This window comes from Pterocles gutturalis, unplaced genomic scaffold (genome assembly GCF_000699245.1).
Source record: "Pterocles gutturalis isolate BGI_N339 unplaced genomic scaffold, ASM69924v1 scaffold18680, whole genome shotgun sequence".
Classification (NCBI taxonomy): domain Eukaryota; kingdom Metazoa; phylum Chordata; class Aves; order Pterocliformes; family Pteroclidae; genus Pterocles; species Pterocles gutturalis.
This window is the reverse complement of record NW_010138646.1, coordinates 47,037-74,714: the sequence shown is the minus strand read 5'-3', so window position 1 is coordinate 74,714 and position 27,678 is coordinate 47,037. Positions and strand designations below refer to the sequence as shown.

Genomic DNA, 27,678 nt, shown 5'->3' with positions numbered 1-27,678 from the left:
CCTGGGTCCTTGTCTGCACTGAGGAGTGCACATGATATTTAGTACACGAAAAAGCTATTTCGCCCATCAGAGCTCATCCATGGAACAGCACCATTTCCCCAGGATACTAGTTGATTGTTCTCTCAGTAGTTATAGGGGAACTTCCTTTCTCCGATGTTCTCAGCTGCTTGACTTCTTCCAGCCTAGACACAGCACATGGCTGTTGAGTTCCACTTGGCACACCAGAAGTTCACACTCCTTCTTCCTCTAGTGGGTTGCTTTCTGACCACTACTGGCCAGCCTGTCCTCTTCTACAGGTGAAACAACTGCAGCAGGCCTCAGGTCATCTCCTGGGTTTCCATGGCCCGGATTATCATCCTGACACACTGCGCAATTTGTTGCCTGCCTGGGATTAACTGTTCTTTATTGAGATGGAAGATGCAGTGACACATCTGCAGGTGCAGGAGGGAGTGGGAAGTCAGGGTAGAAATATCTCAGAGGAGCTGGAGAAGGAGGAGGAGGAAGAGAGGGTAAGAACTGTCATGTCAGGGAAGGTGCAGGCCATCAGTTTAACATTAACATGAGTCCCTGCTAAGCACACGAGTGGGACAGGGTAAGCAGGACTGAATAGCTGGGGATGCTGCTGAGCCGGAGAGAGGCATATTGACAAAACTAAGTGTGGTGTGGGAGGCAGGACTAAAACAGTTGAGGTGTTACGGATGGGGTCTAAGGTGCACTGGCTGAACTGCTTATTGCTGTCAAGGGCTGAAATGGTAAGATGTGCCACAGTCCAGGGCACTAGGACAAGAGGTCTGGTGCATGTTAATACCAATCTCTATTCTCCTGTCAGCATGACAAGGGAGATTTGCACAAGGGCAAGCCTGCATGTTTCTCAAGACAAGGTAACACCCTCCTTTCTCCTGTTGCAGCAACACATTACATCCCAACCTGCCCCTTTTTCCAAAGAAAATTTACAGAAAGGTTGTTCTGTGTATGCACCGCATTGGATCTGTACCTGTAAAGCTGACCCAGGTAGTATCTGCCAGACGCTGGAGAAAGATGAATGCCTGTCTCTAAAAAAGAGTGGGGGTGTGGGGGGCAGGCGGAAGGGAAAGGAGCTTGGGAATTGCAGATTTATGGAATCACTGTTGCTTAACCCTGATCCTCAGAAAAAATATGAAATGAATTATCAACCAAACTCCTTGTCAGCACCTGAGCAATAACAAGGAGATGTGTAAAAGTCCACCAGGATTTGTTGAGAATAAGTCATGTCAGACCAATCTAATATCTTTCTGTGACAGGGTAACAGGCATTGTGGACAGAGGTGAAACTGAAGGTGTCATCTGCTTTGACTCCAGTAAGGTTTTCACCATCTCTCTCATCACACTTTGTTAGCAATCTAGAGGAGCAGGGTCTCGGGGAGAGCTAATAACAAATGCATGCAAAATGAGTAAGAATGTCAAAATGGAAAGGAGCATGGACTGGGGTTCTGTGAGGGTCTTTCCTGTGCTCAGTTCAGTTCAATGTTTTCTTTAACAGCCTTGAATGATGGACAGAGAATTTGCATATCAAATTTGAAGATGATCGCAAGCTGGGGGGACTGTGAATTTGTTGGGGAACAGGATTAGAATTCATAATGATCTTGGAAAATTGGAGATACACTCTGAAAAAGTGGGATATAATTCAATAGAGACAAGCACAAACTACCTTGGCAGAAATAATGGACTACATAAATGCAGTGCAGAGAAAGATCAACTAGATCACAGTGCTGCAGAAAAGGGTTGGGGGGAGGATAAAAGAAGATCACAAGCTGAACATGATTGTGTGTTGTTGTGAGAGAGGCGAATGCTGTACTTGGATGTATAAATAGTTTAGCCTGCAAGGTGCATGATGTAATCTATGTGCTCTGCTGTGTGATGGTAAGGCTGAAAAACTCTGTGCAGTTCTGTGGATAGCACTTCAGGAAAGATCTGGACAAACTGGAACAAGTCTAGGGGAAGAACTGAGAATAATCAGGGGTCTAGAAAATAAGACCTACAAGCAGTGATTTAATGAATTGGGATTGTTCAGTTATAAATTGAGAGGACTGGGGAGAAAGGGGAAGAGACTGTACGACAGGCAATGAACTCTGAATCTCAGTTTCCCCATTTGCAGCAAACCCTTTGACAGCCCTAAGTGACAGCATCAGTGACTGTGTCAGTGCTCTTACCTGGTCCCTGATGGAGGAAGCATTTCTATGATGTGGTTTGTGTGGTTGGAAGTTCAGGTGGTTCATGTCTGTTTGAACAGTTCCTTTGGACCTTGGTCAACACAATGGCACTGGAGGCTGTCACAGTAAAGAAGTGGGAAAGAGGCAAGTGAGCAGGGCTCATGAGGAATCTCTCGCACTTGAAACAAGTGGGTGCACCTAGGCCAAGGGGCCACTTGGGCCCAAGAGTTGTTAGAACCACTCACAATGTGTGCTGCATGCCAGCTGAGGTCTTCAAGGTGAGGCTGAAAGGTTGGCAGGCCATCTTCTGCACAGCATCTGTAACCCTAGAAGAAGGATAAAGGCATCATATTATCTCTTCTATTTTTTGATTTAAGCCAGGCTTTGCTCTTTCTTGCCTTACTTGGCCTTATCATTGATCCTGCCTTTTTCTTTCATATGCATCTTCTGTATGTATATATCTGTCTATCTACCTATCTATTACCAGCGTACATCCACAGTGATTTAACTTGTCTGTCTGTGATACTGCCCCAGCTTCCACTCTCCTGGACTTCTTGGACATGTCTTCTGTCCTCTTCCATTTGGGCTACTGTAATGCCCCTGGACTTCCAGATCTCAACTCTCTCACCTTTCATGTTAGTATTACTGTGTCTTGTATTAGGCACCCCAAAAACACCTTCCAGCGGTCAGTCTCTCAAAGTGTTTAAAGGAGATGGTGCACACTATGAGTAGATAAACTAAACATGTATACGGAGAAAGTGGGAGATGTTGAGGGCAATGAGGTAGTGAAATACCTGTATTATAACACAATGAATGGTGCTTGTAAATTGCTGTCTGACTAGCTGCTGTAAGCTGGGCTGGTAATTCTTGCAGATGTCATGGCTGAAGAGAGTTTTGAAGGCTGAATCTTACAGTGTTTAAAATGATGTCTAGATTTCATTGGATGCCAGAGTGCCAGATTCTGCCTTCTCAAATGAACTGGGAAACAAATTTAGCCTTCCATACCTGAAACCGTATCCCATTCATTCCTAATTTTCAAATGCATTCACCGCATAATGCCTCAACATCCACTTTTTTTTGGTTGGGTATATTCATAGCCTGTTGTCATGTGCAGTACTTTTAAAATATATTACGAGGCTGAAGCCCTGTGAACTCTTTGACTAGCTCTGTCTGGTAATACTTAAGAGCTATAAAACAGCCTTGAAATGTGGAGGCAATATTTGGGCATGGAAGGACAGGTGTTTGTTCCTACCCTTTTGAGAAGATCTGAAGTCTGTAGTTTGCGATAAAGGGGGCAGGCAAGAAAGCTCCTAGGAAGGCAGAAAACAGAAATGCAGCATTTTTATGGATGAATGAGCTTTTATGCAGTTGCTTTTAAAAGGCGAAATTATATGGCCATTTGCACTGCCTCTTGATTGCTCAGTGCACCAGCTATTCTTTATTCTGCATGCCATTTGCTGTTTCATGTTTAACTTTGCAAAATATTCTGGGATGCAGTTTGCACTAAGGCGCCTGTATTAACACATCTGTACTGTTTTGTACTGTTAGATGGGGGTAAGATTTCCTCCAGGGGTGCTCATTACCTTCGAGTTTTTCTTGCCCTTATTTTGTGCCATCCTGGGTTAGCTGAGCTCTAAACTTGAGTATGAGAGATGGCTATTCTGTTGCAGCCTTTTCTGGCCCTTTTTCTTTCTCACTCATGCTATGGCTGCAACATAAGCTTTGAAGGGTTATTATCTAAATCACTGCATAGAAAAGTCCTTTGGGAGCCAAATTCATTTCTGGCATAAGTGGCTGCAATTCCATTGACTTCAGAGTAGGTTCACTGCTTGACGTCAGGGGTAAATTTTTGCAATGAAGATATAAAAATGAACAGTACATAATGTAGTGGTTTCTGTCCCAAAACCAACCCATTCTTGGGCTTAGTTTGGCTCATTGACAGTGCTGCACTCCATCCTTGCATATTAAGAGCCCCCTTTTCTGTTTGCTTCTGTCCTGGGACCTTCTTTTCTCCTCCCTGTTGTCTTCCTTCCAAATCCTTTTAGATCTGCTTGTCTGCAATCACACGCTCCCTTAAGCTGCATGTTCCCCACCCTCTGCTCCCACTTTTTAGCCAGTTGTGCTGAATCCTTGCAGCAGGTGTTGTTGAGAGAAAGCTAAAATAGCTATCCCAGGATGATCATTGCCACTAGTTCTTAGGAGGTTGCGGAAGATGTAGACCAAAGTCCACAAATGCTGTCTCACAGCTATTGCAGTCCAGGACTCCCATATCTCCCTTATACCAGGGTGGAGACACGGAGAACCCCTGGAAGCCTGGTTTGCGTTAATATTAAAAACCTGAGGTATTTTTGGCAACCAACACCCAACTGTTGGCTGTATTTAGAGCCTCACGACCCTCCTGGAGGGGACAAGTTGTGTCAGCAGCCCCTGGGATGGGGGAGGACAGCAGCAGTGCAGGTTGGCAAAGCCTGAACCAATTGACTCTTATTGGCAAGGAACAATTTTTGGGAGCCAATGATGAGAACACCCTGTACTGCTGCAAGTTGAGCTCTGCCTTGCAAGGTTATTATCTGAGAGTTTAATCAGAGTCCGTCAAATGCATGGAGTGAACAGCTAGTGTCTTAAAGGGTGTGTTTTGTGCTAGAACAGTGGGCAGGAGGGATGGGGAGAGAGGCTTTTGAGGTATGAATGGAAGAAAATAGAAATCCATTTCCTGAGTTTCTGCCATGTTTCTATTTACTATTAAATATATTTAAATAACTTATATAAATTCAAGACAGACTTTCAACATCTCTGTGATCTTGCGGTGGTCAGGCAGGGGCAAATCTGTGACACTGCAGACCTCCTATTTTCCCTTAGTCTGGGGGGGCCTGAACATTCTGGGAATGAGCTCTATTTGCAGAGATCATTTTGCCCTCTGTAGATATGCAGCCGTACCTCCTTGGGATGAGATGTGGCAGCTGTTCCTCAGTGCAAAGCTATTCTAACCAGCAGTTTAGGAACCAGGTGAAAATGGAGGGGTAATTAGAGAGACAAAGACTGTAATGAATAGTACTTGGGTTGCAGTGTGGCTATCATTCTCTGTCTTGCAAAAAGCAGCTCTGGTTAGTTTGATTCATGAACTGTGCAGAACAAGCTTATGGTTATTTTGATTATTTGTATTACGGTAGTCTCTGAAAAGGCCTGCTATTAACCAGTGCCCCATTGTGCTGGGAGCTGCACAGAGAGACCAAGATGATGGCTGTAGCTACTAAACACTTACTGTGTAAGTATCAGCTGAGAAAACATGGTCACATAGATAGATGAGCGAATTAATGCACAGGGAATGCAGGCAAGTTAAGAACAGTAGTAAATATCTAGGATTTTCTTGCTGTGCATACTTTAGGGAAAGTCTGTAAAGAGATGGCATATTTTATCCACTGATGGCAGTGAACAATTTTGCATTGATCTGCTAGGGAAATATGAGGGGAAAATCAGTAAGGGTTTGTTAATTTTGTGGACTATAAGCTTAGCATATCAGCAGCCTGACTGCTGCAAATTGTCTGCAGCTATCCTGGCAAAAGAGAGACTTTGGGTAGGGTGTGAAGAAAAGCAATGACATAACTTCACTGGTATTCATGGGACTTCCCTCAAGAAGAAGGCCAAAACCAAAGAAAGTAGAGCAGGTCAGCATTTATATCTTGTTACTGACTGAGGGATTAGAGGCAGCAAGTGGCTTGGAAAAGAGACACTTGATGCAGCTGAGAAGGGAGGCAAAGAAAGTCAGGAAAGAAAGGGGAAAATTGATATCAGGCAAATGATCTCTAAAACTGCCTTTTGAATTAATGTGCAGGGGGTGGAAGGCTGAGAGGTGTTTGTTACAGCCAAAGTGAAAAGATGTCAGAGTAAGGGAGAGAGCAGGACCGTGATAGTCTGTGAAGGTCAACAGGCCTGGGTCCTAATCCTATACCTCCGACCTGTGTCGTTGATGACAAAGTGGAATCAGGAACCTGAGTGTGTTCCCCTCCAAAAGCCCAGTCTGTCCAGCAGCAGTGTTTGCTGTCCTGCACCCAGAAGTTGGAGCAAAGAGCCTTCCTTCACTCAGTCTTGCTGTGCTGCTTGCTGTATGTCATTGGACTTCCGTTTTTCGGAGGTATCTTGTCCAGCTCTCAAATTAGACCTGACTTTTTCTTAACCTATAAGATCATGGGCACCTATGACAACAGCTTTACAATGTTACAGTTGCAGAAGTGCAATAAGCTCCTGCGGGAAGAAGAAAAAAGTTCTTAGATGCAATAATTTCATGCATAGTAAGTGGAGCAGGTGAGTCTGTCAAAAATTCGTGTTTTTTCTCTATATTAGCATGTGCTCTGATCAGAAAGTCTCCGTTTTTTAGGAGAGAGAGTTCTGTAAAGTGAGAAATGAGAGACCTGGAAATACACAAATATTTACTGCAGTGCTGACAGGCACTGGTAATCACAGACAGGGAGAAGGTGATGGGTGGAAAGGGCTTGATGCCACAGAGAAAGCAAACTGCAAGGAGCCTTACAATGCAGTGGACCCTTACAATGCACCAGCCACTTTGGGGAATCATCGGCTGTGATGGCTGTGTGGGGTGAGAAATCTCAAGGGATCCCAACTGTGCAAATGCAGTTATGCTTTGACATCTGGATGGTTTTGATTTCACACTTTACTTACAGAGAAGTGGGAATGGATGGAAGGAATGGGCCAGTCTCTCGTATTCAGTGGTACACACTGCACTGAGAGGGCACGTCCATCTGCTGCTCTGGTGGATGCTGCTGGCTCTTCTCACTCTTCTCTGAGGGACAGGGTGCTTCTCCCTGTAATGCAAGAAGGCTGCCTAGAGAAGGAAGTACATTTATTTATACTTATTGCACAAATTTCAGGTAAGAAGCCACCCCCTCTCTCATTCCTGTTGAGCACACTTGTGTATAAAGGCTGGGGTTTTTGGTGTCTCCATACAGAGTGGGTACATTATTTTCTCATTATCAATAAGGAGCTTTTTGCCCAAAGTGTCTCCCTTCCTCAAAGGACACTGATGTGAAGCAGAGTAAAATGATGACAAAAACAGCCTGCTGAGGCAGAAGGAAACCTGCAGAAATTGCTGAAACAGAGGGAAGAATTGGCTTTGGCTGGTTGCATTTATTTTGGACCCAAAGCTCTCATTGATGACTTGCTTCATACCACAACTTGAATAGCAGCCAGCATCTTTGTACCTAGAGGAGAAAATAAAACTAATGAACGTGAAAGGGAACCTTCCTTGACCATTTTGGCTCTCTGGGGAAGTGAAAAATCTGGGATATACTCCTGAAGGAAAGATCTCCAAATCTCTCTGAAGCGTCACCCTCTGACAGCTGCATGCCAGTGCACAAAAAAATGTCCTACTCTGACCATACAAGTGGTTCTTCAAGTCTGCTGGTGCATAGTACGGGGTCTGTGTGGATGTCAGGCTATGCTCCCACAGCTCTGAAAGAAACTGTCTCTTGACTGGTTTTCCTGAGGGATTTTTAGCTCTTCTGGATATGTTGGGAAGCATACAAATAGCGTGTGGTTTCCTGGGGTATGGCATATTTTATATGGCTACTGCCCCTCAAACTACCATCTTACATGGGTGACATAAGTGGCCCATTTTATACTCTATTCCCTGTAATACCCACTTTCAAACCAGGGTTTCTCAGGTAGTCTAGAAAAGATCCAAACTTTACTCTTTGATAACTCATAAAGACTTGTGAAACCTGTAGTGCTGTGGGCATAGCCACAAATAATTCAGCATGGATGTACGATCCACAAGCTGGTGAGCCTGGAAGGGACCATCAATATAACAGTCTCTGCTGAGCCATGTAGCAGGGATAAAGGCGGGTGAGCGGCTGCAGGGTCTTGGAGGGTGGGTGCAAAGGAGCAACCAGGACTGGGGCACAGGCCTGGCCCCTGTCTGTGACAGACACTGTCAGTCCCCAGAAATGAGCCTTCAAACTGCTTCTGTGCATTCGAGGCCTCTTTCTGGAGTGTGACAATAAACTAGGAGAACAATGGAGCAGCCAAAATAAAAAAGACTCGGCCTTAGAAGTACAGTTATTTAGCTGTGTCTTTGGTGTCTCCATTAAAGGCTCTTTCCTTTACTAGCTTCCCAGTAAGGCACATTCTTGGTTTTTGGATTTGTACAGCTGTACTAACACAGGCCTGTATTATATCAGCTCTGGTCTCAGGGAGAAAACCAACCTGCTGTGCTGTCTGGGACAGGGAAGAGAAAGGGAAGGTTGTGTTTCCAGTTCAAACTGTCATCATAATTTGTCTTCTCCCAACCCTCCAAGCCATGCTTCTGTTCTTTCCCCTTTGTGCCCTGAATACTGCAGACAAGTCCCTCGCATGCTTTTCTGCATCTTCGGTGGTTTAGTGGTTACTTAAATATTTATTTATGTAGAACTTGCCCCTGGGGAATGCAGAGGAGGGGTATTTTGAGAGAAGGAGGGAATGAGCAGTCCCTATGGAACTCAGTATTGTCTATTGGTGAGAGGCAGAAACTGCACAAAAAGCCTCATCCTGGAAAAAGATTAATGTACAAAATAACACACACGCGTCTGCACACAAACGCACTTACACACATACAAACATAAACAAAAAAATTGGCAACTGAACACAAATAGAAAGAAAGCATTTCCACCAGTCAAGTGATGAGAGAGATAGCTCTGTTCAGTCATGGAATTTTCTTTCTTTTGACCTGTAGGACACCAGCATTTTTACAGACATGCCATTCAGAAAATGCTGCACAAAGATATCTAAGAAGGCAGGAATGGTCTGACATGCTGAATGCAAGAACAGGCTACCATGAGTTGAAGGACAGGCTATATGTCATTGGCAAGATGAGTTTCCCAAGGTTTGCAAACACATTTGAATTTGCCCATTGATTTAACTGTTAACAATCTCTTTATAGAGAGCATGTAGCAAAATCTGGAATCTTTTTGCTTTTGTGATTGATATTGCTTGAACTTTAATCGTATGCAAGAGGCAGCTCAGCTTGTTGAATTAATTAATTGCTAAGGTATAACATATTCACTTAATTGGATTCTCTACTAGATAGACATGTATTTATATGTATTTGTATATGTGCTTAGTGTATATATAGTGTATATATTTAGCTTCACAAAGACTGATATTAATGGAACATTAAGGTTGCCTGGTGAAATAATCAGACTGGAAAGGATAAATGTTCAGTTGTAAGCATGATCTTTTCAATCAGCTGTTGCAAGAAGGGCAAGGCCTGGCTTGCTGGATATTCTTGGCACAGCAGAAAAGCAGGCAGGGATAAAGTTGTCACTGAGGCAAATTTGCACTTGTACATGGCCTTGGGCTGGTGGTGGGGCTGCTCTGCACCTGCCAGACCACCCCATCACAGTGCCTGTCTTGTCACCAAGGGCTGCTGATCAGCCAGTCCTTTTCCAAGGCTGTTTCTCCTGCACAGATCTCAGAGGCTCCCTCCATTTCTCTGTGCAAGACAGCACCGTGCTGGTGAGCCACAGCTCTCAGCTGCACCTGGGGAGCATCCTTGGAGAGCATCCTTAGAAGACGGTCCGAGGTGGGCAGGACAGGAAAAGTGATCCTGCCTTCTGAGAAGACTGCAGCCCCCCTTGCACCTGCATCTCACCTGTGTGTGTGGAGAGCTACTGCAATGGGGTTCTGGGGTGGCAGAGAGGCTGCTTCAGAGACATGAGGGAGAGCTGGGGCCTATGTTGACTGAGCTTTGTGTTTAGCATGGGCGGTGAGATGGGTCTGCTTTCTGGAGCCTGGGAGGGGCAGGGCTGAGTGCTGCTGTGCCAGCTCAAGCATCACTTTGCTCCGTCTTCCAGGAAAGGTATCTTCAGAGAGCCAGGAAAGACAGGTGCCTGGTCACTTGTGACACTTCAACTTCCAGAGCAGCTGGAGAGAACCCAAGAATGTGCTCTCAAGCTTTAGTTAATCTCCTGATCCCAAACTAGTCCTTGGCGAGTACCATATAAAGTCCCGCTGTTCCTTTTACAGCTGTCGATCCACATGCCTGACCTGCTGTACTGCCGCTCTGTCATTAATCAGCACGATTTCCACTGCCGACTGCTGGCACGCACGGACATTCTGCAGTAACGGTCACCCTTCTATGGCAGAGCTCCTTCCTCTGATGTGGGGTATGAGGGTGTTGTAGGTGCAAGCCTTGAGCTGCATGATTTCCTCTGGGGTGGATGGACTGAGGCATCTCCTTACTATGCTGACTTTTGTCATTGCTCACAGCTGTTAGGTCCCTGTTCATCCCCCTTGCAATGTGGGATGGATTATTAAGAGCCTTTTATAGAGGGAAAACCGAGCTTCAGAAAGCTTCAGTGGCTTGCTTAAGGTCACAGAGTAAGCACAGGACAAGATTACAGCCAGCATTTGGGTCCCTTCACTCCTGGGCATTTGGGGAGAAAGCATCTGTGCTGTGCACAGCTGCTGCAGCTGCTTAGGGCAAGTTTTCCCTGTGAAACCCGGCTATGCGTTGCCTGTGCTGGCGTAGACTTGTGATGGTAAATCTGCGCCGTGCAGAGCAGCGCCACAGGGATGCAGCAGCACAGTGTGGAGCAAGGCAGCTGCGTGAGCTTGGCAAACTGCCTCAACTCTCAGCTTAACCCTGCTGGGCTAATGTGGCTAGACAGCATCTGGACTGCAACTGGCTTGGTGTCCCCATGCCATCAACCCCCATCCTCAAGCTTCTACTCTAAGGTTACACGGACCAGACCAGCTTGGTCCTGTCCACACCTCCTGTGCAGAGCAGCCCTCTCTCTCCCTTAGCCTGCTAAAAGCGTATGGCTGCAACATGAGAAACCTGCCTGCAGCATAATCTGCCCAATTAATGCCTTCCCTTCCTCTCACCTTCTGGACACCATGACCATGAGGGACCTGCCAGCTTCACCCTCTTCTGCCTCTCTCCAATGCTCCCTTCCAATTTGGCTTTTACTTTCTTTGCCTTGTTCAACCCCTTGGCAAGGTCAGTGCTGCTTCTTTGTCATAAAATGGGATTGCATAACCTCTACATTGGTTGATTGGTTTGCTGTCCATCACCGTTTTCTTATTCTCTCTCCTCTGCCAGTGCTTGGTGGTTCATGGATAGCTCCATCTTCACTGATATTTTCTTGGCCCATTTATTGGTTTTGTAAGAGCTTGTGCACATTCAAGCTGTATAAGCAATTACATACAGAAAATAAAAGAACAATGATTTCATTTTTAGCTCGTGAAGTCAAGCTAGGAAATGCCAGTCTTGTTTCCCAGGCCACCTTAGTTCTGTTCCTTTGAGTTTCTTTGCAGTACAAGGATTGACGCAGGGACCCCATGGAGAGAGTTGCATGCACTCATTAATTAAAACTTGAATCAAAATGTCCACACACAAGCAGGATGGAAGGAAGGCTGAAAAGGAAACCGTAAACCTGCCATTTCCTAATATTTCAAACTACATAAGGTTCCTTTAGTATAGTTTGCTTTATGGGGTTTTTCTGTGTGTGTGAGATTTGTTGTTAAGGGGAAAACTGAAAATCTTTTATGGAGAAATGTACTGTTCTTTCTCATGCATGCTGAGCCTTCAGCACCGAGTCTGACTTCTCAGCCCAGTGACTAACCTATGCTTGTTCCACAGACAGTCATGACAGCTCAAACTCATTTGCCTTTCTTCTGCATCCTAAATGGTGGAGTGTAAGCGACCTTTTCACAGTGGGGCACATTTAAAATAGAGAGGAGAACCTGGATGGTTTGGCCCCATTTTGTGGGCAGCCTGGTTGGGCTTTTGCTTTTCCCTTGCTGTGCCGAAGCTGAGGTGTTGCTTGTACTGACTGTGGTACTGGTTGGGATGTCCCCACTGATTTACGGGGTTGATGGGCTTAGCTCTTAAAACGTTTATGCTCAGATGCTGTTTGGGCTGTCTGCCAGGATTTCTGCAAGAAAGTGACAGAAAAGAAATGATAATTATTTAACAGTTCATAATGCAGTTAAGAGTGAATGAAATTTGATGGGCCAAAGTAAAAATCACGTCCTTAGCCTCAGGCTTTTTCCCTGCTGACTTTCAAATGCCTGTTGCAAACCATGGAGATGTTGGCTTTTCTCTGGGAACCAGCCTGAAGACTCTTGTAATGGAAAGTGTCAGAGAACCAGAGAACAGGCTTACTACTTATTCCCCTTATAATAGAGGTAACTACACAGTACACACACATTTAAATACACATATTAAGTCATCCAGCTAATTCCAGAGTGGCAAGAAGCCATTACACATGTGGACTTACATGTGCCACAAAAGACCTTTTGCAACCTGCTGAGGGCCTTAGCTTCATCCTGTGTCTCCAAGACTGCCTCTGTCATGCCTGTTCTACTTTTAGGCTGAAGAAAGGGAATGGCACAAGATGTGCTCTATGTTGACATATTTAGGCACCAAATGACAGACAAATCTCTGAAAAATAGGTGCGCCTGGGGTCCATCAGGTCTGAGAGAAGGGGAGGGCTTTATATTCCTAAGGCCATGCTCCCAAGAAAGCAGTCTTTGGTTTAACTCTTTTTTGCTAGCTGGGGTTGGCAAATACAGAGCTTCCTCTCTCCTTCCCAAATTGCTGATTTCAAGGTTACCTCTCTATCCATACTTAAGTCTAATTGTACTCCTTTTGCACAGAGATGACTTGCAGCCCAGATGGCCTCAGCTGGGCCCTTGGCAGTTCTGCCTGGACTCCAAGCCCAAATCAGCTTAGGATAACTGCTGCTGGGGGTACCTGTATGTGTATGATGTGTGTGAGATGGGAAAGGAGCAAAATCTTTGGCAGAGCTGCTCCCTGCTGCTCACAGAGTGCTCACTGGCTCCAGACAGGATGGCAGTAATGCACAGGGGTGCAGTGAACCAGCTGTCCTGATGGTGGGCTCCATCCAAGGGTCAGGCCTTCTCTCTAGGGTGTAGGTAGAGCTGCTGGGTCCTGCCTAATCCTCCATCCAAACATGGCAGAGCACCATGGTTTTCAAGCAAAGCCCAACACTTGGCTGTAGCAGTGGGTCAGGTGTCCATGGGCTCTCTTTCTCATCCACCAGAGAGGCTGAAGCATGAGGTCCTAAGGCAGGAGTTTCCAGTTGGGGACAGCCCACACCAGCTTCTGGGAGCCCCCGGCTTGCCTGGCAGTCTCTTCTGTGGGACGAGCTGGTCTGCAGGGGCACAGCCAGAAGTACCCTCGCAATGCTTGCTGCTGGTGGAGACATGCAGCACTGACACTGCTGCAGTTTGGGATAGCACTTCATTTTAGGACAGAGGTGAGGCTACCATTTGGGTACTGTTGGGATGGAGACAAACCACCCAGCCCAGCTCTAAGTCAGTGGAGCTGAGACGGGGGGGGAATCACACTGAGTTACTCTCCCCTCCCTGCAGGTTTCTCCACTGCTTGCACTGGTCTCACTCCTGCAGCTGGTCCTGGCACAGGGGCAGCAGGACAGGAGACTGAGGACATGATGTAGCCAGTGGTGAGGATACAGGTCTGTGCAGTGGGGAACCTGTCCATGGGTGCACACCAGTGACGGGGGTAGGACTGTGGGTAAGTGGGAGGTGGGATGCTGATGAGCTCAGGCAAGAAGGACTGCCATCCCTTTCTGTTCACACAGGTGAGGTGGGGGCTGTCTTCTGCCCCTGCTTCCTCCCACCCCCATCCCCTGTCCCCTGTGTTTATTGGGGAGCACCTGAGTGAATAACAAAAAGGAGGAGGGAGGGAGAAACTGAGTCAGGGCATGAAGTTATCTCCATGCCTTCTCCATAGAGACAGGCAAGGGAGACTGTGAATAAGAAAAGGTGCAAGGATGCTGGAGAGCAGCCCCCTTAACCACACAAAGGGTAGAGTAAAAGCAGAAAGGGTGTCCCTGGTTGCCCCTATCCACAGCTTTGCTTACCATCTGGCCTGTTTGTAAAGCCGAGTGAAGAGACCTGGCAGAGAACCAGGATGCAGAGCAGAGATGGTGTTTCTGCTCGGTTTGGAGATCCCATGACAACTCGGAGCACTGGCTCTGTTGGCTACCCCTTGGGACGGCTCCAGTGCAGTGCACGAGGCACCCCACCATGTGTCAGCTTCATGTGGGGCATGCAGACATGCACCCTGAAGGCGTGGAGGCGGTGGGGCTGGCTGTGGCTATGCCAGTGTGAATCCAGGGCCAAGATCCAGACAAAGAGTGTGCAGTGGATGGGGACAGCTTTTGCAATCACCTGCCCAGAGCTCTCAGTGGTGGCAAAGGAAAGGAACAGGGGCATGAAGCTCGGTAACGGCCTTCCCTGAAATCTTGCTCCCAACATGTGCAGTAGTTCCTCAGGAGGAGGTGTGTTCCTCCCCTATTCACCAGTGAGAGAAGAGCTGAGCACGCTGCGTCTCTCTGCAGCGGGGTGTGCATGTGGCCGTGCCTGCCTGTGTCTCTCTTGGCAGGCGTGCATCTCTGCGTGGAGGCAATGCGGGGCTGCTGTGCGGGAGGGCAGGGGCTCTGGCTGGTGTATTCCGGATGGGGAGGTGTTTCACGTGCTGCAACACCTCCCAGTGAAAGTTAAAGGGTATCTCTGATGTTCTGAGATGCTTTTTTGGTCTTCCCTGCACAGCTCAGAAAATTGTGAGGTTTAGGCAACCCACCCCCTCTCTCATCATGTTGCCTCCTCCCCTAACCCTGTTGGGGGCTGCTTCAACATTTAGCTTTTCTCAGCACAAGGAAAAGTTTTCGGTCTTCCTCTGGATCTGCATTTGTAAACACTCCTTCAGCCTCAGGTCCCAAGAGATGCTGGGAGAGATATGTGCTCTGTGTGAAGAGTAGGTGTCACTGCACAGGGGAATACACACTGGGGTTTTGTACACTGCTGTACAGGACCCACTTACCAGCTTAAGCTCTAAACCATCTCCCAGACTGTGGTGTGAATTGGCAAGCCCATCACTCCCCCTGTGTAACATTGTTTTAGGGAGGAAAAAAGAGTCTGAGTGAAAGAAATGAAAGCTCAGCAAAATGCAAACCCAAGCCCAGCACTCAACAGGGAAAGCCAAGGGGAAAAATCGTTAGATAGGGCATTACATGCATGGACACGTACTGGATGCAGACACACACCTGCACAATGCAGATGCACTCCTGGAGACCGCAAAAGGCTTTCACAAAACATTTAGATGCACATATGTGCACATAAAAATACATTTTTCTTTAAACCTTTGTGATTCCCAATCCCCCTGTGACACAAAACAGGCAATCTTACCAGTATCCCTGCTACATTTTCCCTTGCCCCACAGTTCTGCAGAGGAGACCAGTAGAGATGCTCAAGGTGAAACCTTCTTTCACCTTAGATCAGAAAGGATAGAGGCGGTATAAGCTCCCTGGCTTTAGGTTTTATTTCCCAGCCCTGAATCGGAACAGACCGATGCTGCTGGAGTTTAGGACATTGTATTAAGCTCCCCTATCCTTACACAGTCATTTCAGAAGGGCATGATGGCTCTAAGGATGCAGCATTATTGAAGTAAGAGCCTGAGTCAGTTGCTGTCACTGCCTGTTAGCTGGAGGTGGGTTATGTTGGATGGTACAGTCGGTCTGCAGTGTTTGTTAAAATAAAAATTTTTTTTCTAGTTCTTCTTACAAAATCCTAACACCTGATTTTCCCTTCCTAAAAGCTATAGCTGGGCTGAGTTACATCCTCCAGACTACTCAGATCACAGCCCACACTACCGTGAACAGCTTCTTCTAACCTCTCCTCTCATGTCTCCTAATTATGCCTCTGCCGATTGTAGCATGCATTTCCATAAATCATGGTTATGTGTACATCAGGTAGCACTGAGGACCTTGAACAAATATGTCCCCCTGGAAACCATGCTGCTCCTGCATGAGCTGGCCTTGCCTGGATGAACCACTTCCTGGGCCACCAAGTTAACACTACCACCAAGAACAACACTATCTCTCAGAGGGAGCTATCAAGTGATCCTGGCTCGTTTTATGCTCTCAGTACCTTCTGGTTTGGAGGAATGATTTACCAAGGCAAACACTTTGGCATTCTCACAGTCCTGACCTTTCTGTGACACCAGTGGAGCTCCATAGTTCACTGACTTTGCAGAAGTCAGAAGCGCTCAAAGTATATCTCATTAACCTTCTCAGGCTAATCACGGCAGGGGACAGGACCTCAGTAACTGCAAAAAGCATATAAATGCATCAGGAAAGAAATGTTTCAGCAAAAATGGCAAGAGCTGTGTAAATGCCAGACCTCAGTGAGCTGGGGAACTGTGTTTCTGCAAAGAGCTTTTATTCCCAGAATGAGTTGTAAAGCAAGTACTTCACCCTGTCTGTATGCTAAGCCAAGTCTCCCTCTGTCATATGCTAGGTGCTGTATAAATATAGAGGGAAGAAAATTTCACCATCTCCTGCAGCCTACATGTTTAATTGAAATGCTATTAGAAGCAATTCCTGGTTCTGCAGGTGCAGAGAAGAAAGCATCCTTCCCCAGGTGGTTGTGGAAGGTGAACTTGAGGTTCAGGAAGGAGTGTTGTTTCTGTGTTAATTAATTTTGCATGTGGAGCATTCACAACCATTTCTTGTCTGCTTTGGCTGATGTGGCTAATTAATCACCTTAAGTGTCTGTAAACAAGAGAGTTTTTCTCTCTCTATGGCATCTCTTCTCCACCTGCTTAGACCAGCCTATGTGAGGATAGAGACCTGTAGCATTGCAGGAGTTATACATTTGGTAATGGCTGTGATGTCAGTGCTGTAGGTGTGAGAGTCATGACTTAACCAGCTTGGGTAAAGGCTAAGAGGAATGTTCTGTTCTCATGGTACTGGAGAAAGTCTTTCTGCTGAATGAGGGAAGTACGAGGTGGAGATATCAATAACAAGAGTCTTTCTATTCGTGTGGGTTAGCTGGGGGACAGAGATATAATGATTAAGACTGAGTTTTGACATCTGCCGGCTGAAAAGTCAAGGGGAAAAGGTTTTCCACAGAGGAATCCCTCCTCTTGATTCTGCTTACTTAAGGCCACTGGACTGGAAAGGTTCATCTGGTCCCATCCCTGCTGCCTCTGGGCAGCAACATCATATAGCCCTATACAAACCAGTTGTGCTTCTTCTTGACGCCATTGTAGTTGTTTTCACTGCTCCTTTTGGGCAGCTGTTCCAGAACTTCCCTCCTCTGGCAGTTAAAATCCATCTTATTTTCAAGGCAAATTTCCTCCCAACCAGTTGTTCTTGTACCAACATTGTTTTTTTGCTTAAAACCCCCTTTTCTTCCTCCCTTGTTTATCTGTCCCCCCTTTACTTACACAGAGCAGTCATATCCCCTCTTGGCTTTCATTTATCTAGGTTAAACAAGCTTTTTAATCTCCTCCTTTAAGACAGGTTCTCTGTTCCCCTAATCACTCAATCCAAGGTTATTTCTGAATACTAGCTTTTCTGTAAGGTTCCTTGCTGCTTTGCCCAAACTGAGTGTAAACCAGCATGACCTATTGCCTCTGGATTAATTTTGGGGTGAAGAAATGTGTCAACTATCAGATCATCAGGGTGCTGCTGTTAAATTTTGCATTTGTTCTCCACCTCATATCTACAAAGCTAAAGTCTCCCATAATGACTTAGTTCCGGATATAATTTCTCTTTAATAACCGTAATGACGTCTCTATCCAGATGGAAAGCCAAGCCTGTGGAGCTACAGTAGATCTCTGTAGTTCAGTCCTGATAGAATATCTTGCATCAGCCTTCCAAAAACTATCTCAATCCCAAATGATTCCACTTTATTTATGCATGATTTATTTCTTCACAGTCTACTGCAGCGTTAAGGTTACAACAGCATCCCCCAGGTTTACCTTCACTTTTATGTACCCTGAGCAGTGCATACTTCCATTGGCAGTGTCCCAGTTATAATTGCTATTTCTATGGTGTTTCTATTATTCCTGCAGTAGCCCTTTGCAGGTCCTGCCCAGTTGTTCTGGTTTTCCCATGTCCTCATTCAGGATCTGTACGAATTGTACTGACAAGACTCTTATTTCTCCCTGAACTCTGCCTGCTTCCCAGAGGCGCTAGGTATGCTTTTCCATCAGCTATGTTACCAATAACACTGTTATTTTCTGCCTGCTGCCCAACATCCTACCTTTACTTGTTCTATATTTGATCTTCCCTTTTTCATGTGTTAAAATCATGTGTAAAAGTTACGTAAATTTTTTCCAGTTAACTACCTAACAGCAAAGATAAAAGTCAGGAAGTTTTCACATTCACACTATTCACAAATACATATGTTCCCTCACTGAGCTCTAGACACATGTGAGCATCTCCTCATTTCCGTACTATTTGTGAGCTTCATGGCCTTTTCTGTATTTATCTACCAGTGCACCCCAGAGGTGAAAACATACCATTATCTCCATTTTACACAATGCGGAGTGGAGGCACAAGGGTGTAGATCAGGTTCCAGAGGTCCTTGGTGGAATAGGGAATTTCTGCCTTCTAATTCATGCTCTGTGTTGTTGCCTTAGTGCTTTCCCACTGTAATGAACAAGCCACCCATATTCTGGGGGGGGAAAAAAAAAAAAGGGAAAGTAATGAGGGAGGAAACATTGAACTTTTGGGGAAATGCAGAAAGCAGTTGAGTTCTAAGTGAGTTTGGAATGGTCTTTCTTTTATTCTGTAAATGAAACCAAATCCCTTTTGCTCCTTTCATGTTATTTCTTCTATACCAGGAGTGGCAGGAAGTGAGAGATTTTAAATTAAAAAAGAGTGGTGCAAAGCACGGTACAAATGGGAGTCTGAATGAAATAAAAACTATCAAAATACTTTGCCCAGACAGTTCTTCTGCAGCCTGTTGAAAAACAAGCACCTGCAGGTTCAGGCTTTCCCCTGAACCTTCACCCCAAATACGAATTAAATGCCTCTGAGCACCTTGCCTAAGAAATGTATCTGAGCATTTCTGGTTTTATCCAGAATTATATTATGCTGCCTAGTCCTTGAAAGCCAAATTTCTAGAAGGTTTTGGTTTTTTTCCATCTGTTGATATTAGTTAGAGGTTTCTTCAGATGCTCTTGTGTTTTGAAGTCCTGCCTTGGCATACTAGAAGGAGCTCAGAGATTGGTTTCTGCCCTGGCTGAAACAGACGATTTTGGAAGTTCATGGGAGTAGCTAGTACTTGTCTGTACTACCCATCTGGGTAAGGATTTTGTAAATGGTGAGGCTGGATGCTGGTCATTTGAAAAGGCGATTTCTTTTCCCAATGCAGCATATAAGATATCCACTGAATAAGACTACCAACTCCTCTCTGTTATAAATATCTTAACTGACCTGAAAACATTGAAAAGAGCACATGTAGAAGAATAAGGAAATATACTCTCCTGGTATAAACTGCAGCAAGAAGATTTACGCTAGATATCAGGAAAAAAACCCTTTTTAATGGGAGGGATAGTTAGCCCTGGAATAGACTGCCCACGGATATCGTGGGCTCTGTGTCAGTGTAAGGAAAGGTGAGACAAACATCTGCCACAAATAGCTGTAACAAGCCTTAGCTTTTCTTGGGAGGAGAGAAAAGCCTCTGTTAAGAATTAGTTTCAGGGAATTAATATGTGTCGTGGTTTAGAAAGGCCACAGGGACAGTCCTTTGTTAAACACGTGGTGGGCTGAGGCAGGGACAGTGAGGGTTTCACTCACCACTTAGGGTCACGGGGAAGAAACCAACACGACTTGTGAAGAACAAAAAGAACCAATTAAATTTATTAACTATTTACAATAAGAAGCAAGATACTGAGAGAGAGAAACCACATCCTAAAAAGGCACTTCTCCCCCACCCCTCCCTTCTTCCCAAAGCCCAAAGGCTCTGTTCTGTACCTTCTCCCCCCTGGCGGCGCAGGGAGGCAGGGAATGGGGGGGGCAGTCAGGCTGGCGGCTCCTCCCCCTCCTCAGGGGAGGGCTCCTCACAGTCTCTCCCAGCTCCAGCGTGGGGTCCCTTCTCATGGGAGAGTCCTTCTCAAAAAACTGCTCCAGCGTGAGTCCTTTTCCACATGGGGCCACAGTCCCCCAACGACTGCCAACGTGGGGTCCTCCACGGCTGCATCTTCTCATGGGCTGCACCAAGGGACAAACCGTGCGTCACCATGAATCTTCACCACGCTGCAGGGGAAATTACGAGGGTGCTCCCTTTCCTATCGCTCCTGTTCTCTGACCAAGTGTCTGCATAGCCGGTTTTTCTCAAATCCTGCTTCTCTGTCCACCGCAGGTGGAGCCGGGGGAGGGGGGGAACCCTTAGCAGTCACTTACAAGGGCCACCACTGCAGCCCCTCCCTTGCTGCCAGCAGAGCTGGAGTCCAGGGAAACCTTTAGCAGCTGCTTACAGCAGTCATTACTGTGGGCCCTCCCTGCTACCAGACAAACCCCCCCACAAAACCACAACAATATGATACACCTTTCATTAAAGATGCATATTAACATACTGCAGAACACTTTTATTCTGGCTGCATTATACGGTGGTTAAGGCAATTTTCTAGCCTGCTGGAAGACTTTCGGAAGGCTCTCACTTATTTTCCCCTTGCATAGGCAATCTTACTTTTTGTCTGTATGGGATAGCTTATATACTTAGGCAAACCTATAGTGTATATGATTGACTTTTTGTTCCGCAATAGCTCTGTCTTTCTTTGCAAATATATTGGACTTCCAATTCCAACAGCTTGTTATCCAAAGTAGGATCTTATGTTTAAAGTAAAAGTTATCTGCTTGCCTCCATCAACACCTCCAAATTAATCCCCAAGCCAAAATGACTTCCTTTCTTGATAAGATCAGATGTGGTACAGACAGAGGAAGGGGAAGTTAAGGTGAAATTCTGGATCTTAGGAGCCCTGCCCTGGCATACAGGAACATACCTGCATATCAGAGAAAATTATTAGAAAGGGGGTTTCAAAGATCCCTAGCATCCTTACTTCTGCTGGCTCTGTGACCCTTCAGGGCTCCTGGTGGGAGTTTGGATGACTAGACTCTGATTGAAGAACACCCAGTAGGTCTTGAAACTGCAGGGTGACAAATATGTAGGATGCTTGGGATGGTTAATTTTTCCTCTTTTTGCTGAGGCAAGCACTGAGCAAAACCTAAGTAATAATAGTTCACAAGCTGTTAATACCAAGTACCCTGAGACTTCAGAAGTGCCTTACTCTGCTCTGCACAGCTTGGCAGGTTATATTCTTTAAGAGTAGGCATCATTACCTGGCCGTATCTGTGACATTTAATTCTGTTGGGACTAACCTCTGTCCCTACAGTGAATTGCTCCTTCCCTCGCATGACAGATTATCTTCCATACGATGAACGTTCATATTTTCTTTCTCTTGCATTGTTTCCATCCTCTGCACATCTGCTGTTTCTTATTATCCTTACTGTCCTTGCCCACATGTTGCTTAAGCCTGCTCTTCTTTAACTACATGCGTACACATTTGACCCTTGTGTGAATGAGCATGTAAAGAAGTCTTCCCTCTCTTAATTCACAAAGCTTTTCTGACTTTGCTTATTCATAACTGTACATATCTGCAGGTATATGGCATACCTAATTGTTCAGGTTAGCAATGAACTTAAGATTTGCACATATTCTCAAGACATTGTAGATAATTTGAAAATTTAGGTCAGAACATTCCCTTACATCCTGTTTTTCCTCCTTTTTGGACAATGTAGAATTATTTTATTGGGATAATAAGGAAAGGATGTGTACTACTGTATTTGCAGGTTAGGTTCTTCAGCACACAGGAGGCTGTGTCGTTGTTACCCTAATTTCGTAATGTTGTCCATGTAGTACAACACTGTGAAACGTGCCTGGCATACAGCCTTATGAACTCCCCTTTCTGTCCCGGAGAACTTCTGGGTAATTACCAGTTGGGTTTGCCTATCTGATCTAATTTATCACTTAGGGGTTTATATCATGCCTATTACTGTGATAGCTAAGTGCTGCTGAGATACTGCAAGGTGTCTCTTTCATCAACCACTTATTTCTATGATAAGTTAATGTTACTGAGCTGAAGTCTGTGCAGCATCTTAATCACTGGTCCCAACTGAACCCTGTGTGTTCAGTTATTCTGCTTGTCTGGTGGCTTCACTGAACTGGTTGTGGGGATTTGAGCTCAGTTACTTGAGGGCTAAAGTTGCACTGCAGAAATCTCTGGCTCAGATGATGATAAATTGACCTGCTTGGTCAACGAGTGGGAAGTCCAGGGCTGATCAGACCCTAGGTGAGCATGAGAGTATCTGCTCTTCATTCCCTCAGAAATGCACTCTTCACATCCAGGCTTAGATATTAGCAGACCACCTCCTGCCCTAGACAACACTACCTGTTTTCTGTGGACAAAAGGGGCCACCAGTTTCCAGGGCTCCCAGTCTACCAGCTTTCGTCTGCCACTCAAAGTGTATTTAAAAATTAAAACAACCCATCCTTGCCCACTCAAGTGAAAAAACAAAAACAAACAAACAAAAAGAGATAAAAAGAAGAAAAATAGCTGTGTACCCTGCTTGCTGGTCCAACCAGTGTGACTCCATGGGTAGAGGGAACATTCGGGGCAAGCTCACCTTGGCATTTTTTTGCCAACTGCTGGTTGTAAGGGCACTAGAAGATAAGACCAGCTGCCCAGCCACTTCACTCCCTTCTTACAAAACCCACTGCCTTGCCCTCACTGGGGTGCCGTGTTCATGCTACAGGGATAGAGGGTGAGGTTGTTGTCTCTGGGTGATTTCTTCTGCCTTTCTTCTACCTCCACAAGTCCCCGGAATGGATTTTTCTTTCATGGCCAGAAGAAGCGTTTGTTTGTTTGTTTTGAAGGTGACAAGTGTTTTATGTGAATTCTAGCTGCTCTCAAATGCCAAACCCCAGCTGGGCTTTGAGTTTCACAGAATAACTGCTGACACCTAATGAGCCTCTAATAAGTGCTTCTCCCTCCTGTCCTGTCATTTAAATAAGCAAATGACTGAAATTTGGGGGTGGTGGGAGGGGCGTTGGATTGCAGTGGAATGAAGATTTTCTGTTTACCCACCAAGCAGGTACGCAGCTAAGAGCAGTCATGCAAGCTTCCCACGCACCCACACTGCCTCTGCCGTCAAGTCAACATGTCTCAGCCCTGGCCTGAAGGGCTTTCTTTGAGAATCGTGCAAGAAAGTTCCTTCTAAAGCCCAGTTAGTTTCTTGCCCTCTCAGCTTCAGCTGCCAGACAAAGTGCTAATTAGTGTCAACTATGATGGGGGAAATTGAGAACAAAGGCAAGACTCTGATAGTTGAAAGCATAGTTGATGTTCAGGGTTTTTCTTTTCCGGGAATTTTTGCAAGGAATGGTCTACCATGGGCAATGAGTGTGCTGTATGTTTTGTCTCCTCAGGGACTGGAGTAGCTTTAAAAAACTCTTATTTGGGGCAGTAAGTATAAGGCAACTGGGTCCCACCTCCCTTTTCTGACCGATGAAGATATATGTGATCTCTGTTTGCTTAAGAAATGGAAAATAAAAAGATCTAAAATTGCAATATATCCTTATTGAAAAATAGCAAGATTAAAAGCATCATAGATGCTCTTCCATTTTATTTTCCATGTGTCAGAAACACATAGCAATTCCTTGTTTCCAGCTAAGGTATGTAACCAAGTCATTGTGAAAGGACAAGAGCAGGTTTTTCAGTAAGGCCTTAGCAGAGGACAGCAAGAAGTACTGTTAGCAAGCATGTCTGTCCATGTTTTTCTCCTGTGAAGACACCCCTTAAAATCTTCCTCTTCTGTTGCCTGTTTCTTGGAAGAAGTCAGTCCTGGCTATGAATGGGCAATTTTTTTCCAGAAGAAGGAGTTATTTCTGGACAAAATCAAGTTTGGCTAAAAAGAATCTTTTTGATTAATTTCATTTGTACATGAATATATTTGTATGTATTTCTCCTCTTCTTTATCAGAAAAAAAAAAAAAATAATTGTGACTAACAGGGTGAACTCAACATTCCAGGAAAGAACAAGTTCTGTTCCTGTTGTTTGGCTAAGAAAGTTGAAAGACATCGTGTATGTTTGACCATGGTGGTGATATCCCCCTGGTCATCCACTCACTCTCCCAGAGGGTGAGACCATCACAGAGGTGAGACAACCCAGACATCTTTCTTGTTCTCCACTTCCCCCTGGTTTGAACCCACTTAGTAGGAGTTGTCTTCTCAGAAATGTCCTCATCTTACATGAGCCATGAGCTTGGGTACTGCGGAGTGGTCCTCCTGCCCAGATCTGTGGGAGCTGTGGTTGATGCAGAGGGATGGGGCAGCTAGAAGTCTGTCTTCTCTGGTTTGTGTCTCCACAGGTGGGCAAATGGAAGGAGAAAAAGTTGCAGATGAAGTACTATGTGTGGCCTCGCTTTGAGCTGTATCCCGACTCTGAGGAGCGTGAGGATGATCACCTGAGTATTGTGACCTTGGAAGAGGCACCGTTTGTCATCGTGGAGAATGTGGACCCCCTAAGTGGCACCTGCATGAGGAACACAGTCCCTTGCCAAAAACGCATAGTGACCGAGTATGCATCCCTGCGTTTTTTTCTTCCTATTGGGCTCTCTCTTCTCGGCAGAATATAGGGAGTCTGTTAGGCCAATGCCATCACACTCTGAAAATCCTTTTTAGAAAAGCCTCCTCTGTTTGCCCAGCCTGGCCTGTGTCCATTCATTACCGGCCCCTTTGGGCAAATCATTGTAGTCTGTCCCTTCACCCACCAGCAGAGATGTCACAAGTGAAATTCTCCACATTATATTGTGGGAGGGGGAATGCATACTGACAGCAGAAGGGAATTAAGGGACTTTTCCCCAGTCTTTTAACCCATTATTGTTGTGATGGTTCAGGAACAAAACTGATGAGGAGCCAGATTACATGAAGAAATGTTGCAAGGGATTCTGCATTGACATCCTCAAGAAAATCTCAAAGTCTGTCAAGTTCACCTATGACCTCTACTTGGTGACTAACGGCAAGCATGGGAAAAAGATCAATGGGACATGGAATGGAATGATTGGAGAGGTCAGCAGCAAAGGGAGGGCATGATGGGCTTCATCCCTGGGCTGGGTGAGAGGGGTCAGGTCTGGTCTCCCATCATTACTGGGTAGGGACAGAGGTGACTCTATAGAAATGATTGGCCTGGACTCTTTTGCCAGGTGAATTAATCTGCTCTGACACTCTGACCATGACTACCTTTCCTGTTTGATGATTATTTATTATTCTCTGTAATGTCACAAATTTCGCCTTCACAGTCAAAGAAAGAGGGTGAGATCCATGCACCAGAGAGGCTGCAACCTAGATTATGCTTAGATCATATATAAGGTGCATAAAGAATGAAATAAGACTTTGCAGTGTTGGAGGGAGGAGAAAGCAAGGACAGAAAAATGAGATAAGACGTCTTCTCAGTGGATGATGTGTTTATCCTAAGACCTCTGCGGATTTATTTTTTATACACATACCAGCTTTGAGGGGAAGATTAATGTCTGTAGATTTCCTGAAAGAAGAAGAGTGTCCTGATGAAAGATTAGAAAGGAGAGATGATCGAAATAATATAGGGAATGGGATTACAGAAGTAAAAGAACTGTGTGGAAAGGCAGGAAGGTGAGAAAGGGCTTGGTTGTGGTGCTTGAGAGGTGCCTGAGGTCTGTGTGTGATCTCTTCCTTTTCTTCCTCTAGGTCGTCACGAAACGGGCCTATATGGCTGTGGGATCCCTGACCATTAATGAGGAGCGTTCAGAAGTGGTGGATTTCTCTGTACCCTTCATTGAGACGGGAATCAGCGTCATGGTGTCACGTAGCAATGGAACTGTCTCACCTTCTGCCTTCTTAGGTATCATTTGTATCTAAAATTAAAACTTCACCCAGTGTTCATCAAAAATTAGGTGAAGGTTGCTTGTGATTGTTAGCCTGAAAGTCCCTTTTTGGGAGTACCTGTGGGACAGGTATATAAAAATAAACTGCAATGTTTTAGTTCTAAATCCCAAGGAAGCAAAATCCAGGCAAATGCAAACACGCAGTCCTTATGAGTCGCAAGGCACTTCTCAGCGACTGTATGCCTAATCCCAGCAAAGAATGGCCTCACTCAGAGTTGTCACCTACTCTGCAGCATGTGATTATCCAGTGACTCAACTAATAGCATGTTCAAGGAGTGCAGGCCAGAAGAAAATTGATTCAAACCTTATAGCTGGTATGCTATAGTACTTAGTGATAACAATTAGTAATAAATTGCTACACTTTGAGAGACATTATTTTTAAAGAAGATATTAACTTGACCCTTCCTTGGCAGAGCAACTGGTAGAAGTTAGAGATCTAATAGAGCTTTTCAAGAAGAGTTGAGCCATCAGTTTTGTGCTGACACTGTTGTCTTCCAGTGTCCTTCAGTGATGGAGGGTGATCAGAGAATGCAGAAAGGATACTGCATTTCCCCAAGACATCCATGCTTTCCTAGTATTTACTATTTGGTTTTATAAAATGCTTTATGATGCAGAAAACACAGTATATGAGTTATGTAATTACTGTCTGCTCTCTGCCAGCATCCTGGGAACATTTACAAACAGAAATAACTTTATATGGATAAAGAAGTTTTTCCAAATCTCTTTAAGTAGGAGTTTCGTGAGTACTCATTCTTCAGGAGTTTTTGGCTTTAGCCAAGTTCACCAATATTGCTGGGGTATCTAAAAGCAATGATAAAGTTAACTCCAAAACTTTAAATTGCAGTTTAACTGAGGTTGTATTATTGGCTATAGTCTGGAGCAAAGTTCTAAGTTTCTTTGATCTGGTTCAGTCCCATCTTTATCTGTTCAGGCTTGGAGAAGGAGAAAACCTGGCAGATATCAAACACTTGCAGAATATGAATGCTAGCATTTCTAGAATGAGCCAGTGTTCAGTGTTCCCATTACTACAGGAACAGAATAGCTGAAAAAACTACTATCATTATGGCTGAAGCTCAGAAATTTGGAGATGCTCTTTGGCTCAATAGCATCTTGAAAGTTGGATGCTTGTCTGAAACTCTGCCAGTTCTGCTTGATTTTCCCCACTCTCTCCAGATGGTGCTGGAGGACTTCCTGAGAACAATCTTTTATCAATGCATTTTATTTTATCAATGCATGCCACGGTGGCTGCATGTAGTTCCAGATGGAGCCATGTGTCACAAATGTAACAGTAAGAAGGAATGCAGTCATTACAGAGACAGAAACTACAGTTTTCAGGTTGAAGATGTTGTTGTAACTTCTATGTTTCCCCAGCCCAGTTTGCCTCACACTCTCACTGGGGTGCTCTGGAGAGCAAAGCAGGTGACAGAGCGGTGACGTGGCTTATCAGGTCTTTCACCGTGGTTTTCTCTTCCCCTCCAGAGCCTTTCAGTGCTGACGTATGGGTGATGATGTTTGTGATGCTGCTTATCATCTCTGCAGTGGCTGTCTTCGTCTTTGAGTACTTCAGCCCTGTGGGCTATAATCGGTGCCTTGCTGATGGCAGAGGTAAGGGGAGTCCCTCCTTGCTGTGATCCTCTCTCACTTCCAATGCTAGCTACTTCTTTGGGGTGTCTCCTTTAC

The 27,678-nt window shown here is 45.2% G+C and overlaps 1 protein-coding gene across 1 annotated transcript in view; it reads left to right on the top strand.

Moving 5' to 3' along the window:
• Positions 1 to 410: 410 nt before the first annotated feature.
• Positions 411 to 27,678, top strand: part of GRIN2B (glutamate receptor, ionotropic, N-methyl D-aspartate 2B) — a 54,238-nt gene continuing 26,970 nt past the window's right edge. The window contains exons 1-6 of the mRNA XM_010083076.1: positions 411 to 509; positions 18,864 to 18,875; positions 24,448 to 24,656; positions 24,976 to 25,147; positions 25,802 to 25,955; positions 27,478 to 27,603. Coding sequence (XP_010081378.1) covers positions 411 to 509; positions 18,864 to 18,875; positions 24,448 to 24,656; positions 24,976 to 25,147; positions 25,802 to 25,955; positions 27,478 to 27,603 — 772 coding nt within the window. The remainder of the gene's footprint in view (positions 510 to 18,863; positions 18,876 to 24,447; positions 24,657 to 24,975; positions 25,148 to 25,801; positions 25,956 to 27,477; positions 27,604 to 27,678) is intronic.